Genomic DNA, 20,297 nt, shown 5'->3' with positions numbered 1-20,297 from the left:
GTACTTTATCAAAAGTGGCTTTTCTGTTTTTCTATACACCAGTGGGAAAAAAATCCTTTTTAAAAGTATATCTCACTTCCTTTTAATTAGCTTCCCTGGCAATAAAATTTCTCATATGGGACTCTTTAGAAAAGATGCTAAAAAAATATAAAAAAGGAGGATTACGACCAGCCAGAAGGAAAGGCATCCCCTGTAGGTGGAAGTCAAGATGAAGTTTATTAGCAGATTATTACAACTCCTCCCTCTCTGTTCCCTAACTGAGTTCTTATTTGAACTTTTACCTTTTCAAAGATTGAGACGAAGAGGGGTTTTTTTTATGCAAGAGCAGATCCTACGTGAAGACAGCTCTGATCATCATCAGGAGTGAATTACTGCCATATAAGGAGCAAAGCGGAAGAGATGGGGTGCAAGAAGCCACCTCCCTTCACTGCAAGGCTTCAGGCTGCAACACATGAACCACCAGTGGTTCCTAAACCACCTAATCAACTCAGGCCAGAGCCAGTAGTTGTACCACCGCTGTTGTCAGACCTACTGTGTAATGCTGAGATTTTTTTTATCAGGACATATCTTTTTGTTCACATAATCAGATGGCAAAGTACCCCACAATTCCTTCGTGAGAATAAACATGGATCTTGTTAGGTCACTCAAGGCTTCTGATACGACGCTGTACCTGATATCGAATTCCACAATATTTTTCACAGTCACCAATACACCACTGGATTTTACTTCTACACTGCCTGGTGGAACTGTATCACTGCAGAGAAACTGCATTGGTCTTCTTCTTGCTGTTCTTCAGGCTTCTGGGAGGTGGTTTTCGAAAATCTCTACATTAAGGTGATCAGTTCTCACAGAAACTAACTTAGTGTCATGTGCTAGAGTGCCGTAAAAAAAACCTCACCCTTCGTTTTTAAATGGGATTTTCAACCACTCAGTGCAAGAATATCTTCAAAGTTTCTCCTTGGCTTTTATAGTGGCCGGAGAGAGTTGTGGGACAAAACTGCTTTGAGGTACTTTAATTCACTCTCAAGAGTCTTCTCTCCAATTAATTCAGCTGCGATTTGTTAAAACATTTTCAGAAGCAAGACTGACTTTAGGTGTTGCTATCTTCAGAACCCTGCCCTCACTTCTCACACTTACTATTCCTCTGTACTGCAGAGCACTGACCTCTGCATCTGGCTGAGAGTATAGCTACACAGAAACGATAATTTGGAACTGACTCAGGGAACTGTTAAAATGTAGTCCTTCTAAAGTCAAGAGGATGTCCCTCGTTGGTTTTACTGCACAGCCTAAAAAAAACTGTCCCACTTCTTTGAAAGGATGACGTGAGCCAGCATTGAGGGAGAAGAAACTCCTGCCAGCAATAGTGCTGAGAACAAAAAGGTACGTGGCGCTGGATCTGTGGATAGAAGTGACCTTTTAGCTTCAAGTGGTTGTTGTGGTTTAACCCTAACCAGCAACTAAGCACCACGCAGCTGCAGTCGCTATGGATGAATGATAAAATAATTAAAACTCGTAGCTTGAGATAAGTAGAGTTTAGTAGGACAGAAAAGGAAGAAAATAATAATGAAGGTAATAATAAAAATAGTAGAATATGCAAAAGAAGTGATGCACAATGCCATTGCCCACCACTCGCCGAGTGACGCTCAGTTAGTTGCTGAGCAACAATCCCCCAAGGCCAACACCCACAATTTTTATAGTATGGAATACTAGCATCTAAAGAAGGCAGGGGACAAATATAATAAAAAAATCAATCATTTCTAATGTAAAATTGATAAGCAGAGTCCTGATCTTACTGTATCCTCATTTACATGAAAATAGCTGTTTAGCAACAGATAGATAGATTATCATGGCCAGTAATTACCAACATTGAACAGCTTTGTTTCTGATGTTGCTTTTCAAACTTACAAAATGAAGTTATAAACATAACGAGCCCATCAAAGCTCCGTTAAAGTTATTGTATCTCCCTTTTAGAAGCTATTCCCAACTTCCCAATCCTGCCTGTCTATCACACAACTGTCTGATTCAGAGTACTGATCAGACTCCATCCATCTCAATACAGCTCATTTACATCTTCAACACTGCACCTAAGAGGCCATGAGGGATTCTGTGGGGATGATGTTGACATTACAGTCTTTTAAAGGTCGGGAAAGGCGTAACATTTAGGAAATATCCCCACTTTGTTTAGAAAGACCGGATGAGCCTCAGAGCAAATGGAGAACAGTTACTACCTGGAGCGTACGGCCTTGTGAATAAAGAATACTGTCTAACCTTTGTTGAAACTTCTGCAATTAAGTTTTGCTTGTTTGGGTCTGCAAAGTCCACAGGTTGCCCTTCAAATTCAATCTTCCCAAGTACCGTCCCCTGTGGAAATATACCAGTAAACAATAAAGTATGGCAAAGGACAAGCTGTGAACACTGGGACAATGGGCTGACAGGCACAGCAATTGAAACAGCTGCTTGGAGGTGGTTTCTTAGCGGCTTATAACCATTTCTATCATCTGCAGAAGTTTATTAGCCTTCCTAGGTATCAGAACTCTGATTAGAGTCCTTCATTCGAGGGAGAGGCATTGTCAGCAGTAAAATTGTTAGTAAGCACTCCTGCAAGTTCCCTAGTGACAGTAAAATTGCCAGAGGATGAGAATTCAGACTCCTCAAATAACCGTTGTGTAGATCTGGGAGTAATCAACAAAGCGGTTTGAAGGGTTTTTTTTTGCTTTGGAATCCCACTGTGATATCTTCGGCTACCTCCTGTGGCTAGCTGCAACGCAGCACAGCTGGGGTAAGGCAAAGCTACTTAGAAGGCAGGTCAGCACAGCTGTTTTCTGAATAAGCTGTTAAAAAACCAAACATCCTGTGAGCTCTGCTCTTTATTGCTGTTACCACCTGACCGAAGCTAGAACACTCTTGCCCTCCTAGCAGCATATCCTTCTTCACCTTCTCGTCATTAAAGTTCTCTTTGGAAAAATCGTTGTTTTGGCTTTGCCCCACTCCTGGAATAAGTGGAATTAACCCAGGGTTAAATCTCAGCACGGGGACAGAATGTGCAATATAGAACTTTTCAAGGCTGGAATGGGAAAAGAGAGGAAGTCACTGTTTTGTTATAATTTTTAACACATGAAACTTTCATGATAAAAACATATTAAATTCAGCTCGTCCTGTGGATATCACACTACAATGCACACGAGGACTGCTCATTAGGTTTAGCGACACTTCCGTGAGATACTGCCATGGTTGGTCATATCTGAAATATCCTTGCCGTTTTCTTAGGGCAAGAAAGCGCCAGCATCTTGCATTGCCATGTGCACTACTAACGGTAAGTTTTAAAGACAGAGTTTTGCTCTTCAGAGTAGCTGCTGTCATCATGAGCAGTACATTATGCCAAAAGCTACTCCAGGCTTCTTTGCATGCTGTAGAGCTGAAAAGATCAGCATCATCTTCTTGGGAACCACAAAAACTGCTGAGTAGCACCATGCAGTAAATCCCAAAAGCACCAATGACAAAGCCTTTTCTCTCAAACAGAATCCCTGTGTCTTACCTTGCTCCCAGATTTTTTTCAGCAAAATAGTGCCCTGCATTTACCAATAGAGTCCAGTTTAACAAGTCACTACTCATTTCTGCATTTATCATAATGAAGACCTGGTCTCACAGCCAATTTATAAATAAACATGGAGTGAATTAATAAGCTTTTTTAACCTCAGAAGACTGGGTGAAAAGGCTACATTGTGACCTATTCCATAAGCCATAAAACAATACCACTCAGAGTCCCAGTGTAATGGGCATTAGTACTCTACACTGCTACCTTACAGGATAAACATTGAAAGTGTAATTACTTTGGATGAAAGGAACACTGATCCATTAAACGGTATGTCTTAAGAAAGTAATCTTATTGCTATTTTCTATTGTATTAAAATGCACTTGTCTGCTGGTTATAAAAGCAAGACAACGCCCTATCTTCCCATAAGAATTCTTTTCTACAATTATTCTTCTATTCAGGCTGCGGCATTCGTATTTTTTCTGTCGAAGGAAAGGAGGTGTGGGCTTGGACTGTAGACTGCAAAAAGATGACGTACAGAAAAGAGCAGGTTCAAATAATCCATTACAAAAGAAGAATCTCCAACATGCATTTACAGTCAGACTGGCTATCATCACTGTTTTTGTCAGTGTGAAATATACCTAAACATTAACCTCCATTCGGTAACATAATCCTGCTCAAGTCCTTAAATTTTCAGCTCTTGGAATAGAGAGAAAAGTAATGTCTGTTACAATTAACAGTCTTCAGCCAAAAAAAAACCCAGCCTAATTTAGCAGTGCATCTTAAGTTATTGTAGACATTCCTTTGCCTCTGAGGAGCAGGAGAATTTCCACTGACCAAAGGCAGTGATATCTGTGAAATAATATCCACAATAGCTCACCAAGTTGTTGCGTTCTCTGTCTGTTACTATCTGATGTAGTTGTACAGCATGTAGCTGACACTTATTACCTGTTGTGTGTGACATACTAGACTGATAAAACTACCTGAGGCCTTTCATTTACAAGAACTTGTGCTGGGTCACTTATGTAGAACAGGAAACCAGATCAGAGCATTGCCTCAGCTGTACAGAAGACATAGAGCCTTTGGATGACTACAGGGATCTGAGTAGCATCTGAGGTCAAGGCAGCCCAGCAGGTTTGCTGCACGGTTAGAGAAAGGGCTCAGCAACACCAAGGTTAATGCAAATGGATCAAGGGAACAGATTATACCTTGCCACGAATTAATTTGGACAGCATTCTGGTATCTATCCCATACAGTGCAGGCACCTGAAGAAAACACAAGAGAAGGATAAGTCAGGGACAAAGCAGCTAAGAGAAAGACAGCAGCCCTATCAGTTTGCTTAGAAGACCATGTCCCTCTTTAAGGAGCGTTGCCTCTTAGCACCAGTATTACCAAAGCTGCCTCAGTTCCAGTTCTTCTCTTCTGCCTATTCCAAATCATAATTGGCTTACTACTTCAAATCTAGTTTCTGCACTAAAAGCACAAAATACAAGCTCATGTGGCAAATATCTCTGTCATTTCTGAGGCCCATTTTGCCTTAGTCATAAGTCAGCGGCAGTCTCCTGACAGATCCTTGACTCCCACGGCTTCAAGACAGTGGGGTTCTGACAGCTAACATCTGTTGAGGTTATGACTGTGGCAACCACTAGGAGCAACACTACAGAAACATTTTACAAGAGAGTAGAATATAATCTAATGTGTATCGTTTTTATGGAAAACCAAACACTCCCATTTAATTAACATTGCTTCTAGACAGATGCTGGAAATATCACTGCGCCCTGAAAAAGAGAAACGGATGAAGAATCAGAGAACGAAAGAACACAGACTAAGCCCAGTACAGAGTGGTGGAGATCTGAGAAGAGCGGTTACCAGCTTCTAGGCAGTAGTTCTTCCCCTTTTCCTTGACTGCTCACCTCTTCTTCCTGCAACCACTCTCCTAGGCTCGTAGCAGCCTGCCAGTGGCTGTACTCGTTGCTGTAATCCAGTACCAGCAAACCGGAAACCTGCAGGGAGAAGAAACATCACTTTACACTGAAAGATCATGCTGTACTTGCCCTGGAACTGCTGAATTTTTACTATTCATCCGCTGCAAACCAAATCATAGACAGGACATGAAGCTAGGCAGACATGCTGTGGCTGCTCATATATAGCAAAAAGATTGCCAATTTGACTTCACAAAGGGACTGCAGAGAACAGGTATCTGGCAAAGGAGTAAAGACTTCATGGTCTGTCATGATTGTACCTGGGCAGTTTTAGATGGGAAAGTCACAGAGTAATGTGGCTTCCTGGTAACCAAAGCCACAAGTTGCATTGAACGGGAAAATACTTCTCGTTACAAAGACAATGGAAAGTTAGGACAAGACAAAATGTTATATTTTGATTAATTTTTTTCATTTAAGAAAGTTTTTCACTTTTAAGTGACATTTCATTTCAAAAGTCAGCTCCATTTTCCAGTGGACTTAGAGAGCTTATAAAGGAGTCATTTCACCTGAGGATGAATAAAGCATTTAAGTGTTTGTGCAATTTTTTATTTTTCAGTACTGCCACCACTGCACAGACAGAGCCCTGCTCCTAGCCAGTATCCCCGTAACTACATTGTACATACGGCTTCCTGCACTGGTATGTACGGCCTTCTCTACACAACTGTCACCTCCCGTGTTTGTAGTAGTACAGGCATACAGAGAAGAGTCTCAGCATACAGGAATTTCTCATTCCTACTGGCATTTGATCTCCCTGTGGCAACCAGTCCTGAGCAAATATAGACAGTTATGAGGCAGAAAGGCAATGTGGGGAAAAAAACACCCAGAACAGCGCTTCATAAAAACTTCAGCATCTCTGTCACTTTCAGAAAAGCACATACCCTGATACAGAAAGCAAGATGGATTATCCTTCACCACCGCTCCTCCAAAGGAGATTATCCAGAAGAAGAAAAGAAAGGCTGAGCATCATTCATTCCTTAGGGGGTTCCAGTAAACTCCCGCACACACACGTCTAGGCTGCTAGCATCACTCTTTGATGAAGTCTGCATCTGCTGCTGTTACCTTGATACCATCAGACTCCAGAAACCTCCTGAGGCCTACTTCGTCCAAAGCAGCCATATCAGGCACTCCACCATTCCCAACTAAGGGGTTCGCCAGTGTAAGAATCTGTCCTTTGTAGCTGGGATCTGTCAAGGTTTCAGTGTATCTAGATAAAGAAGCAATAGAAGAAAAGTACGTTGGTCTGGAGTTCAAAGGAAACCAAAAGAGCCAGTGAAAACAAGACAGGTTTGAATTCCCATATGACAAATCAACAGAATTGATATTAACGTGAAAGCATTCTCAGTATAAAAGTAAACACATCCGTGAATTTGCCCTGACAGTGCCATTTATGATTAAACATTTGACACTGAGAACACGGAAAGGATTGGGCTTCTCATGATTGATTTAAGAGAAGAGAAGCACAGGAGCTATTAACTAACGGAGACTCCTTGTAATTTAACATAAAAAGTAAAAAAAAAGTAGAAAGTGATCACAGAACTGCAATCAGTGCATGCACAGCCAATATCTTGGGCTTGGTCATTCCCTGAGCCCACCATGTGGGCAGTACTTTGCCGTTGCTGTGTCCTTCCTTGTTAGAACTTGTTCGTGTGTGGCAATAGAAAGCTCAAACTGAAAAGCCAACAGGCAAAAGAGCTGTTTCCCCACACTTGATCCCTTCCTCTGTCTGGAGATTGCAGGTCTTGAGATACTCAAGGAAGTAACTGCTCTTTCTGTGGGGGAGCACATCATAGAGAAATCTATGCTTTTTTGGTCTGGGGATCAGGGAAGCAGATGTGAATCATAAGGATGATTCCTCACTACTGCTCTGGACTCTCCTACCTGCTCTGTCAACAAAATCGGCCACAGTAACAGATCTGCAGCTTCTCCCAGCAGAGGCCTTGCCTCTCTTCTAGGCAATCTCCAGGTTCTCAGCCACAGAATCTCATACATTTCTCCTGACGAGACTACTAAGTGCTTGGAAGTTGGTTTGTGTCTTTCTCAAAAGAAGGCAAGTTGAAGGCAATGCTTTGAGATTCAGCAGTACACCTTGGTCACAAGGTCCCCAAAGCATGTCCTTATATCTTTAGTCCAGGCAGAAGCCCAAGGAACGGCAACTTTGTTCAAGCACCTGCCTGAATACCTTTCTCAGCAAGGACAGATCTAAAAGCGTAGTGGAACATTATTCTGCAGTGGAGGATCAAACCTAGGATTTTGCAAAGCATGAGCTCTGGATCAGTCTCATTTTCCACCCAAAAGAGGGACACAGGGTAACCATGATTTGCGTACCCATGTTCCTAATTTTTTTCAGCTTCACATTAACACACAGTCCTTCACTTTGTCTCTCATGGTGTAGCATACTGTTGCAGCAATCCATTAAACAACTGCTGTCTTTCAACCCAAAAGCAGCTGTAATTTAGCAACAGATGAAGTAATCCACAAAAATATTTAGCCAAATGGGTAAAGATACTTCAGAATGAATTTGCCCTATACAAAATATAATTTATTATTGTCACTAGTGTTTAAACAATACAGACTTGTCAACTTCAGCCAGTCACAAGAGATATCTTTATGGAACACTGGACTTACTGCCAGAAGATTAATTGTCAAACATACGAATCTAGTCACAAAACACAGAATGTTTGGAGGCAGATATAGACAATGCAGCACACCAGCCAGCTCTGAGAAATTACATGTCAAATAAACAATGACCATGAAATATTTTCAGGTCTCTTGCTGTTCACATCTATACTTCCTGCTGCAGGTAAACAGCTACACAAAGTGCAGTATGATCACAGAACTTAAGTGCATGGCATGTGCAAGTTTGGCATCTTTCTCTCGCTCTTCTGTGTTAATTGGTTATGCTTCCAAAAGGCTATTGGTTAGTGTCAAAGCTAACGTAATTAACCTTTGCATATTGTTTGTAATCAGCAAAAAAGTGACAGAGAACCATTGGGTTTGGGTGAGGTACGAAGGCACAGCTTGCGCTAAGACATAACGCCCTTTAAGTAGGCAGAATGCATTGTGAAGCCCAGAGGACCAGATGGCAACAAAATCTCCAGAGATGCTGCAAGGTCTAATCCTTGCTGTGCCTGCCCAGAGACTTGCATGATCTCAGCAAATTCCTCTCAATCAATTCTCTCGCTAGAATATAATGGGAAACACACAAAGACTTATTGGAGGCGAATGCATTTATTGAGCTGTTTCAAACATGGACCATTTTATGGGTTGTAATTCTGCTTTCTTAATTTGAAATATCTCTTCCTTTTTCTTACTATAGATGATCAGATGTCTGCAATGCTAGGTTGTTGGGGTTTTTAACCAAATGTTTCTGAAAAGTTCATTCTCTTGCTTTCCTAATGAAAATTCAGCATTCCACCACAAACAGTACTCTCTGCCCTCTATGACAACATTTCAGCCAGCTTTAGAGTCTTCAACCCTGAAAGCTGTATGCACATAAAGTGCTTTGCCTCCCAGTTCTATGACAGAAATCAGAAAGCGGGAATTCAGATGAGGAGACATGGTGCAGAGCAGTATATTAATCATCTCAGTACAAAGCTCATGCTGATCCCACTCAGCAGCTAGAAAGAGCCACTTTACAGAAAGCAGTGGTCTGAGGCTTAATGGTAGCCATGGCAAAATCATCCCCATACTAGCCTCTTGCTCCCTATGCTGAGAAATTGCTATGTGCCCAGACTGTCTGTAAAGGCCCCACCCCTGGGCACCTCCCTCAAGCAGGCACTTAACCTCTTACTGTGGCAACGAAAAGACGTAGCTGTGTTCCTCTGGGAAAGTAAGGTCTTGATCTTTGCTCAGGAGCACTACGCAGCACTACAGGGTTTCTTTCACTGGATAGCAACCTCTGCACTGGTAGCAAATGTGTCGCTTTTACGATATGCAACAATGCTGTCAACTCTTATCTTCCTCGTCTCCAGATCAAGCAAGATCATGTTCCTGGAGAGTGCTCTGAAGATACAACCTTACATTTTAAATGTTCCCTCATGCTTCCCAGCACAGAAGAGATCTCTCTTTCACAGGAGTCGTCTTCAAATCACTAGAAAAATGAGCAAATATAGGTTCCGCTGCCACAGTAGCATGTGGAGAGGAAATTAATTTGTCAGGTCCTCCTTGACTTTTTGTGATGTGACAAGGTTTATTGCCTCTAGTCTATCACCGAGAAGAGAACTCTGGTGCCCTCCATCATTCTGATCTGTATTAAACAGTTGCTTGTTGGCAGGTATATTAACACAGGCAGTAATTAGTGCTGTCAAAATACTTAAATAATGGCTTCCTAATGTAAAACTTTGCAAACAGATTCCCCTCCACAGCAATTTACGACTCTCACTTGTGAGATAATTTAAAAACTCGTCCTGCAAATACTGGTTTGTCCAAAGCAGAGCAGAATTTGGGGAATGAAAGGCAGCCGGGCAAAGACAGCTATTAAAGACTGCAGAAAAAGATCAAGAGCAACAACCTCGAAGCTGTTTTACATCCCCAGTGACATGTCCCTTTTCTAATCAAAAGCCTCATTCCTCCGGGCAGATGTCCTCTTCCCAGTTCAGCAGAAGTGCTGGCAGCATTTGGCTGCCATACTAAGCAGCCACTGGCTTCTACTACACAAACGGTCAGAGTCAAGCTAGCTTAGGCATGAATCTGATCCTTCCTTTTAGCTGAAAAGGGCACAGACTTTAAATGCATCCTTAACCGTGTATGGGCCAACAGATATCATAAGGGATGGATTATAGATGTGACCAACTTGAGAACCTCGGGATTTAAAAATTGCAGGGGCTTCAAACCTCCACACTACATGCTTGGGTCAGAATTTTACAACCTAGCAAAATTAGCCTTGGCATTTTACCAAGGTCCTAGAAAAGTGTTGGTGTTTATATCTCATTTGCTTTTGCCTTACCCAGAAAGACCAGTGTTGAATACGATTTCCCCTGCTATGGAGGATGGCGAGCCGAAAGAATAGCCCTTCATCTTCGTCCCATCTTCCAGCACCAAGTTCGCTGTCTGCGCCTAGAGAAAGGCACATGAAGACAATCTTTCAGGCCTCATGTTTTAACATTATTGCTGCCCCGTTCCGTTCCCAGCTGCCAAGACACTGTCTCTTTTACTAGTCCTCTGCTGCTTTTTTCTTTCTAATACTTAGGAAACTTGGTCTTAATGACGGCAAAGCAATGGCAAACCACAACGTATGTGTTGCTCTTACTGTGGGATCACGCTTCTATACAACTTTTATTAATTTCTTCCACCCATTATATATTGCAATTAACCAATATAATAAGTCTACAGGGAAACGATTATCTCTCTTCAATGTTTGCTCAAGACATCCTGCTGAGTATGCTGCTCTCTCATCCAGCTGTGACCTTTATAGGTGCTTAACTTTCTTTGTAACCGTACATCTGAGCTGCTAAAAATAAGTGTATGATTAGTTGGCCAGGTGTCAGAGAGCAAAATTGAAAATACCACTCCACTCCACTGTAGGACGCAATAAGAGCGGAACAGGTGTATCAGACTCATCGACTCAGTTAACTGAGGGATAAGCATAAATAGTCCTGGAAGCGGTAGATATGGAACAAGCAGCCTAGAGGAAAACTTCCCATAAACCACAACTCTTTCAGACATTGTTTAGCAGAACTGAGTCCCACACTAACTGTGGGATCCCTTGCAGGCTTGATCATTATTTTACAGCTGAGGAAAATGGCACACAGACAGTGACTTTTAGGAAAGTCGTTAAGAGATTCAGTGGCACAGCTGGCTCTTTGCAAATACCAGACTAAACAGACCTCTTCTGCCTCATTTGGAAACTAAACATTTCTTACCCTGTCCAGGAATTGGATGGGAAACCGCCTGGGAACTCCAGCTTCCAGCAAAAAAATGAGTATATACACAACAAAAATGACAGATTCCTTCAGACTGCAGGATCAATGATGACATGCAGGGGAAGAGAGTAAGCAAAGCTGGAAATAGATTTGCCAATGAATTTCCGGGCTAAAAGATTTGGACGATGAACGTTTTGCGTCCTAAGAAACTCCCACGTCTGGAATGCAAGTGCAGTTGCCTCCTGGGCACAGAGCTGCAATCACAGAGTGACTACCAGTGCAAAAACCTCAGGAGATGTGTGAGCGTGTCCAACAGAGCAGCTCTCACCAATATGATTAACGTCATATTGGGTTTTTTAAACAGAAAAAATCTCTTACAGGGATTTTTTTAAAAAAGCGTCAAGCTAACTTTGCTGCAGAAAGAAGCAGGAGAACTACTTTCCATTAGCCGTAAATCAGATGAACAATCACAGCAAAGAGAAATTTCATTCCCTGCATTGAATATTTTGTAACTATCATGGCAAACATTCATCTAGAGCTCGTCTGCAGTTACAAATACTGCACAGATCAATTACTAATGTACTGCAAAATACACTAAAAATCAAACTGCACTGCCTAGTAATTGAATTCTGTGCTTCTGGGATGGTTTTAGCGTTGCAGTTTTTCCTCATTGTGAAACATCCTGTCACTCTCAAAAGCTTTAGCCATCATTTTCTGAACCTTTCCACGACAAAAAGCCCTCCCCAGTTATATATGTAGTTTTTTGTGGCTAAATACCCTAGATTTAGCCCAAGTAAAAAATTACAGTTTGGTCAGCTCCTTGACCCTCTCATTACATAAAGCTGCCACACACTCGAAGCATTACAAAGTACATAGGTTGTCTGCGTGCCTTAGATTGGCATTGGGCAGGACCTCTGCCCTTTCTGAAGCCTGCTGAAATTCCAGCCTACACTGCCGACATGGGAGACTGCCTGTAGGAACCAGTTTCTTGTAGCCTTGGTTTCAAGAGATGGATCCCTTCCCCAGCACGCCACATATTTGAGTTCACCCAAGTCAACCGCTTGCTGGTACATTTTTTAGCAATATCTCTTGAATGGCAGTCCCAACTGCAAACATAGCCTGGGAGAATCCTTCAGGTAGCAAAATTCACAATGGCGGAATGACCAGAAAAGTTATCATCTAAGACCTCAGGGCCAAAATCCAGAGCAATCAACTGTTGACCTTTAAAGCCTCACAATAGTACTCAACAATAATCTGCATGTCTTTCCTCCCGCCACAGACTACCTGCCTTTCTACTTAGCAGGTCAGCACAGAAATAATTTCTGTTTAACAGCAGCCCACACTGTACTATTGCAGCGCTACCCAGTTTTCAAATAATGCAGAAGAATGTCCCAGAGCACCCATAACCTGCCTGCAAGTTCAGCTATAAGAAGGGATAGATGTTCAAATGTTTCCTTCCGTTACTTGATTTATTATTCTTAATTAAGTGGTTGGTTTGTTTGTTGAAAACTGTTAGAAGCAATTATTCTTGCTTACATTTCCAGCAGAGATATTACCTTATCCCTAAGCTGCCACCTTACCTTGTCTTTCCAGTTTTGTTTTTAATGTGAAAAATGATTTACAGGATACAGAGAAGGCCAGGTGCCTCAATCAAGGATCAGTTGGGAGAGATTTTCACTATCAAATAACAACAAGCAACACACCAGAGCTTCAGTGAAGTCCTTCTGTCTCCACCCTTCTCAGAAGAATTCCCATGTATACTCGGATAAATCTGTGTTATAGTCTTAATTGAAAAGTTTCTTCCACACACCTCCCCCAATGTGACACGCACCATTTGCAATCTGTTTCTCTTTCCTGCATGCCAGTATCTTTACTTTTAGCAGAGCTCCCTGTGCTCCAGAGAGGCTTCAGGGCTCTTGAAGAGCTTTGAGGATGGAGGTGGCTAATAGAAAGGCCATGCTGTTGCTGCAGCATTGCTAGATTTTGTGTAAATTGCAGAGGTGCCACTTCACACATGAAGTAAAGCAGTTAAAAAAATACACAAACAAACAGTAAGAATGTAAAAACCCAGATTAATTTAGTTCCAGTTAGTTTCCTGCTGTAGCAACCTTCCCATCTACAGGACGGATGATAAAGATCAGCAAAAAACTCAAAAGACTTGCAGTATAATTTGTTTTTATCCTGGTTTCAAATGGAATAGACTTAATTTTCTTTCTAGTAGCTGTATAGAGTTACATTTTGGATTTTGTATGCGAATAATGTTGGTAACAAACTGATGTTTTCAGCGCTTGTTAAGTAGCGTTTAGCCTAAAAGTCAAGGATTTGTCAGCTTCTCATGCTCAGCCACTGAGAAGGCTGGAGGGGCAAAGGAAGTTTGGAGCGGACACAGGCAGGACAGTTGACCCAAAGAGGTATTCCATACCATGTGGTGTCACGCATAGTCTATAAACTGGGCGAATTGTTTCTCAGGAACTAACTGGGCGTTGGTCGGCGAGAAGTGAGCAATTGCATTGTGCATTACTTGTTTTGTATATTTCAATCCTTTTATTAATATTGTAATTTTATTGTTGTTATTGTGATCTTTAGTATTTTCTTCGTTTCTGTTTTAGCAAACTGTAGTTATCTCAACGCACACGTTTTACTTTATTCCCCAGATGATTCCCCCATCAAACTGGGTGGAAAGAAGTGAGCAAGCTGCTTCATGGTGCTTTGTTGCTGGCTGGGGTTAAACCAAAACAGTTTTTAAAGCATATCTGCTATAAACCCCTCTATTGGAAAACAAACGGGTAATTTTTCCTGTTGCTTACTTGCCTCACAGAATAATCATTAAGGAAGTCAATTTTTTCCCCTCCAAAGAAATCCCTCAGTGATAAACTCAGGCCAAGCTAAGCCCTTAAAGCTGGGCTGCTGCAGGACTATGAGTATGCAGAGTGCAAAAGTCAGCACTGGCACTGATGCAGCTGGGAATCAGTTTCAGTGCAGGCCAGCTTATTTCCCTCCAGTAAGAAGATGACAAAAGACAGGCCATGAGTCCATGCAGCCTCTGACACATTTCTTGGCACACGTATATGGCTGGCTGTGTTAACAGCCAACATATCAGAAGTGCAAAAAAGAAGGAATTTTTCCCTTTGATAGAAAAATGTCTCTCCTCTGAGTACTAGGCCATCACAGGCTGGAAATCTATCTGGACAGTGCTAACAGTTAAGACTTCTTTTGCCAGCCCTTTTTTAAACATAATTTCATTTTATTTTAGCACATTTGATTCTGGCTAAGATTATGAGAAGAAAGAGTAAGAAAAATGAATCAGAAGTCAGGTCAGTGTCTTTAGATACAACAAAGAAGATATTCAGACTTAGGCTAACTTTAGGGAGAAGCTTTATATTAGTTCCTTTACCATTCAAGCCGAAGGGAAAGCAAAGGCAGAAATGCAATATAGGTACCATGGTAGAAAAGTCATGGCTCCCTGAACTCTTCTTAAGCTGGTTCACAACAATGTCACAAGTACTTGTTCATGACAAAAATCAAAGGAGGGGGTCAACCAAGATAGGTAAGGCAGCTAGTAGAAGTCACTGAGCACCCAAGTAAATGAGCAACCCTTCTGTCCCCACAGTAACAGCTCACTAAGTTCCCCTTCTCTGAGGGATCAGGCCTCGTTCTGCATCCTCTTCAATTTCACCTCCAAAGGGAGAGGAGTGTAGTATCTGTTGTCTGATATTTCACCCATCTCTACTCAAAATATGATTGAAGAGCCTTTTTACAGTAATCTAAAATAGTTTATAAAGCCAGTGCTCAAAAATTTTCCTCCTTTCCCTCTCATTACTAACTATATTTTTAGCTTGTTCCTTTTATATCTCTCCCAATCCTCTCCTTACTGAACCAGCTATACTGTTACAAGTCACCTATTTATTGCTTGTATTACTCTTTAAATTCCCATTTAACCACACTGGCACTCAGATGAGCATTAAATGACATGAGCTTTGAGCTGCAATCTCTCTGCCCATTCCTGAATTATAAAGAAATTTACCCTGGAACCAATGATGCTAAGCACCCCTACAGTGAGTCCATAGGGGTCTGTGATGTGCTCTCTGTGCCCCTGTTTAGCTCATGGAAGTTCCATCTCTTCCTTAGAACTGAAGGATGGGATGCAGTAGGAAAATACGGACCTGTGAGTCCCCACATCTCAGACTAGTCACCTATACAGTGCTGTTACCCCATATAGGTTGAGCTTAGCTGGACAGAAAAGATGCTTGGGAGAAGAGTTATTAGGCACTCTGCTAAAACTACCACCTCTCCCTTATTCTGTCTAACACTTTACTTACCTAGAAAGGAAACACAGGTTAGAAACATGCTTTTATTGTATTTTTTGTTGTGCTCCCTAAATTAGCCCTCTGAGAGAAAGCAATAAAAGGCAACTAAAAGCTCATTTAAGCCTGTGATAATGGGAGAATGGGATCACTACCTATACTGCCATTAGCCCACACACCTTAATTACTCTGCATTTCACTCTCTTTCTCCAAATTTCTTATAAATATCTATTACCTCTAATGATGGCTGCAACACCAAACCCAGCCATAAGTCATTAATCTCAGAACTACAGTTAACTTCCATACTTTGATGCAAAGGTACGGAAAAGGTTGGCTTTTAAGGACCAGTTTTTCCCTCAGGCCTACTGCTTGCATAAATATATTAGAGAGTCTCTTCTGCTTCTATATGTCACATGGAAAAAGTGTATAAGCCTGTCACTCTTAAAGCAAAAGCCCCAGGCCAGGAAAGAGTCAAGTTTTTGTTCTCCACATTCTGAACTCAAGCAGAAGCACATGGTCATTGGCAAAGGTGGCATTAAAAATCTGAGCTGAGATGTGAAGAGCCACAGGCTCCTAGACTACCCTAGATGTCAGCCTTGTTGGGTGATGCCAACTCTCAATGAGTTCAAGCATCCGCTCTGGCAGCACAAACTCCTGTAGTTATTGAACATAAATAATCACGTCTAATAAGGAAAAAAGTTTCCCCACAGTGTACGCGAAGGCAGAAGATGTCACATAATGCATACCAGAACGAGACTTCTGGGTCTGACTGGCTAGCCTCACACCTTGTAGTGAGCCAGCTAGTCACAGTGTAGGTACAAATGCTCCACTGGACTCAGCACTTCAGATGCAGAGTAGGTCTTGGCTGCCCTGCAATAGATCCTGTCATACACCTTGAAACAGAAAGCGGGCCCAATTTATTCTGACCCACCTGGGGTTTATTTGCAGTTGCTGGGACTGAGGTTAAAATAGCTCCCAAGGGTTTCACTTGGCATTGCTTTCTTAACAGGTATTCATTCTCCTTGCCTTCAGCATTGGCTTTAAGCAATCACTCTTTAGCTCTACAAGCACAGAATTAGGTCCATGTTACAACAGCTTGTACTGTAACTCTACCAGAGTTTTCCATGAGCATGAAACTTCTTAACTGGCTGCCTCAGCATTATGAAATATGACCTTGTATGTCTGTCACTACGCAGTCCTTGAAGCAGTGACAAAACATGTGCCTAACACCATCAATCTGTCATTTAAGATGCCAAATCCAGACTTCACATGCTAATCCATCAGTAAAAGAATGCATCAGATCCAAACTACTGCAGGTGCCTACCAGAATTCTCCTGGATTATATAAAGATAGTGTGTCATCAAAAGCTGCACTAGCAATGCTAACCATGGGCTACAAAAGCCTTAAAACTGAAAGATGCCTTTTACTACAGCAGACTTAACAACCACAGACTAAAGCATCTTTGAATTCATTTCTCTGTGCATCATAAGGTGTCAACTGCTGTATTCTACAGAACTTGGCAGAAATAATTGAACCAGATCAAAAAAAAGCAAGAAACGTACCAGAGGCAGTAGAGCCAAGCAAGGATGGCATTCCAACAAAACTCTTCAGTCCTGTTGGCGTGACAGTTTCTAAAACCCTAGTGAGTATACCTGTACGGACACCTGTTGTACAATAAATAGGATCAGTATACTGATATAGACCATAACCAGCCATAAATCAAGCAGCCAAGTATGAAACTTGGGCTCCTGTCCCCTAGACACTGCGACATTTGTGAATAGCTTATCTTACTGCATTCAGATCTTCCACTCATCCAGCAATACTGGAAGTAAAATTGTCTCCATTTTTCTCCTATACCATTTCACTTTGAAGTGCAAAGCCCAAAGAGAAGAGATTGTTCAAACTGTGTCACAGTTATATTTGTCACACCAAGAGACACTTTCTAGCCCACTGCTAAGATTTCAAAATGGAAGAATAGAAGTTGACTTCTGCCCTGGAAGATGTGAGAGATTGCACTGCCTCACCTGACTGCTCTGACATGGTTTTATTACCTGGTCAGTATCAAAGCAATATAACTTCACCAGACTGAGGAACCACCAAGGAACTTGTTCCTCATGTCAGAGCCCTACTTCCTCTTCAAATGATGCAGCTGCAGAAACTGGTAACTATGATGGCTTTCTAATTCACTCCTGCTATCGTCACAAGGAGGAATAATTTCCTGCTAAGCCTGATCTGATCAATCTGCTGGGAGGAAGATTACTGTGCTGTGTAATAAGACACAGTTTGCGCCTGCTGTGCACTCTCAGGATGGGGAAGAGGGGTGCATTAGCAAGAACACGAGTCACAACTTAGGCTCTGTTTTTAAGTGTAGGTGAGACAAAGCTACCTCCTTCCTCATCCACTTTTCCTCTGCAGCCAATTTTTGCTTTAAAAGTAACGTGTCTGTTGCCAGGAGATCAGAGAGCTCCTGAAAAAAATCAGCGGCTGCGGGAGAGGTAAAAGAAACACTAGTCCTCAGTGGATAGATACTGCTCAGCCCTCTAGACCATGACAGGCAAGGTGGCATCCACTGGGTACGTGCAGCCCAAGTCTCTTAAGAGCTCTTCCCCACCACTTGCTGAAACATTACTCCTCTGATTGCTAATTCTATTACATTGTTGATTCAACAGGATACATGTGACAAGAGCGCCTTCTCAATGCAAAGTGCATGACAGCAAAACACTGCCAGGGCTACAAAATTCGCACAGGAAGTCCCATTTCACCACTGTGCTCTGCTACACTTGCCGGAGTTAGTTACACTAGCAAAGCTGGTCAAATGCAACTCTTGTAACAAAGAAAGTTGGGGAACGTGAACTAAGGGTTTCCAGTCACAGTAAATCAAGAGGTGGTACACTGATGCATTCAGAGTTGTTGACCTTTCTGATTAATCTCAGACCTATCATGGGTTCCAATACATTGATAAATGGAGCCTTTGTGGATCCAATAAGATTAATCACATGCTTCAGGTGAGCTGATTCAATGATCACATGGACTGAAAGATCTGCTCTGTTAGCTATCAGTCCTACAGAAGGGTGCGGTGTTTCCAAAGAAAATACAGAGTAATAATTAACTGAAATCCTGGACTTCCCCCTTTTACTGCAATTTACCGTATAATTTCCATTCCAGACTACAGAAAAAGTGTGTTTGCTTCGCTAATTAACAAAACCATGTAGCCAAGCAACGCCCTTGCTTACAGTTCAGACAAATTTCTTTTAGTTCAATTTTAGGTGTCTAGGTAAGCCCTGTTATCTGCAGCAAGCTATTTCTCAGCATGCCAAACACAGCTGTTAAACCACAGTAGCTCAGTTACTGTTACCTTAATGCTCATCAACCTGGTACCAGTCCTTGAAAAACTCCGGTGATCAGCAAACACACTGCAAAACTGCGATCTGCCTTTTAAAGTCTTCACCACTTTGCAAGCTGTCAAAATTCTTGTCATCTTGAAAGGGAACTAGAGTTTAAAGAAAACAAGACCAAAAAAACCTGCTTGTATGTATTTCTTCAAAATTTGGTGCAGACAATATAGTCTTGCAGATCACCGGGGAAGAGAACAGAGACACAGCAGGTGTGCTGTACTGACTGTACAGTGCTGCCCTACACCTTCCCATTTATTTTGCCATGAAAAGTCTCTAGTGCAGCCCCACCTCCTCCTACCCCCTCCTCGGAGGGGTGCTTGCTTAGAAACACTTGCAATACTTTTCTTCAGTTTGGTCTCTGACCACTGTTGCATCACAGCCCAGACACTACCTCTGCCTGCTGGAAGAGATCAAAACCTCCTAGACAAATCACACCCAAAGCGATAAAAGCAGTCCTCACGCTCTGAAACAAACACTACATTTCAGTAAGAGACAAGGAACAGCACCCACTTGTTCTCCTAACAGCACATGGACTGGGCAAATTGGCAGGATCAATAGTGTGCTTTTGACTGATCTCCAACATCTGATCTGGGTCCAGATTTTTTTAGCTAGTGGGACTGCTACAAGCATACTTGTACCAAAAGAAATAAATCAGGAAAACCATATTCTGTGGAAAGTCGTAGTCTTTTTATTCTCTGTTTGCACAGCATTCAGTCACCGGAAGTCCTTGCACACCTCCCCATGTGCTGCCTCTCCCTAAAGAAATGAAAAAGAGATCACCATGAAAAATAAATGGCTGCAAGAGAAAAAAAATCTTTTGGTAAAATTTCAATGGACAACAGCTGAAATAAGATGAAATGTTCTATATGCTCTCTCCTAACTGACTACAGACCTTTGTAACTGTCACATATTTCCTGTAACCCTATAGTCTTCGAAAGAATTATGTTCCTCATTAGCCAGACATGAAAATGCCTAATGAAGACAAAAGATGTGGCAGAAGCATGCACAATAGTATTCTTCGAGAGCTAAAATGGTGAGGCATCTTTTGAAACCCAGGTGATCAAAGCTTCAATTAGCTCAGAGAAAGAAAAAAGAGATATATACAGACTTTTTTGCATCTGGACACATACTCCTGTAAAGGATTTAAGTAACCTTTTCAATCACTGAGAGTAATAATCAGGACTTCTTTATATACAGTGGCTTGAGAGTAGTATCACAAAAAT

The 20,297-nt window shown here is 41.8% G+C and overlaps 1 protein-coding gene across 1 annotated transcript in view; it reads right to left on the bottom strand.

The window, feature by feature from the left end:
- The window catches only part of CPS1 (carbamoyl-phosphate synthase 1, mitochondrial), a 91,640-nt gene extending 72,483 nt beyond the window's left edge, over positions 1 to 19,157 (bottom strand). Inside the window, exons 1-6 of the mRNA XM_010583265.1 lie at positions 19,035 to 19,157; positions 10,460 to 10,569; positions 6,574 to 6,718; positions 5,446 to 5,535; positions 4,741 to 4,797; positions 2,269 to 2,361 (exon numbers count right to left, since the gene is read on the bottom strand). Of these exons, the coding sequence (XP_010581567.1) occupies positions 2,269 to 2,361; positions 4,741 to 4,797; positions 5,446 to 5,535; positions 6,574 to 6,718; positions 10,460 to 10,569; positions 19,035 to 19,157 (618 nt within the window). The remainder of the gene's footprint in view (positions 1 to 2,268; positions 2,362 to 4,740; positions 4,798 to 5,445; positions 5,536 to 6,573; positions 6,719 to 10,459; positions 10,570 to 19,034) is intronic.
- Positions 19,158 to 20,297: the final 1,140 nt, after the last annotated feature.

Source organism: Haliaeetus leucocephalus, unplaced genomic scaffold (assembly GCF_000737465.1).
Source record: "Haliaeetus leucocephalus isolate CR32 unplaced genomic scaffold, Haliaeetus_leucocephalus-4.0 Scaffold880, whole genome shotgun sequence".
Taxonomy (NCBI): Eukaryota; Metazoa; Chordata; class Aves; order Accipitriformes; family Accipitridae; genus Haliaeetus; species Haliaeetus leucocephalus.
The sequence above is the reverse complement of the archived record's forward strand: the minus strand, read 5'-3'. Positions and strand labels throughout refer to the sequence as shown.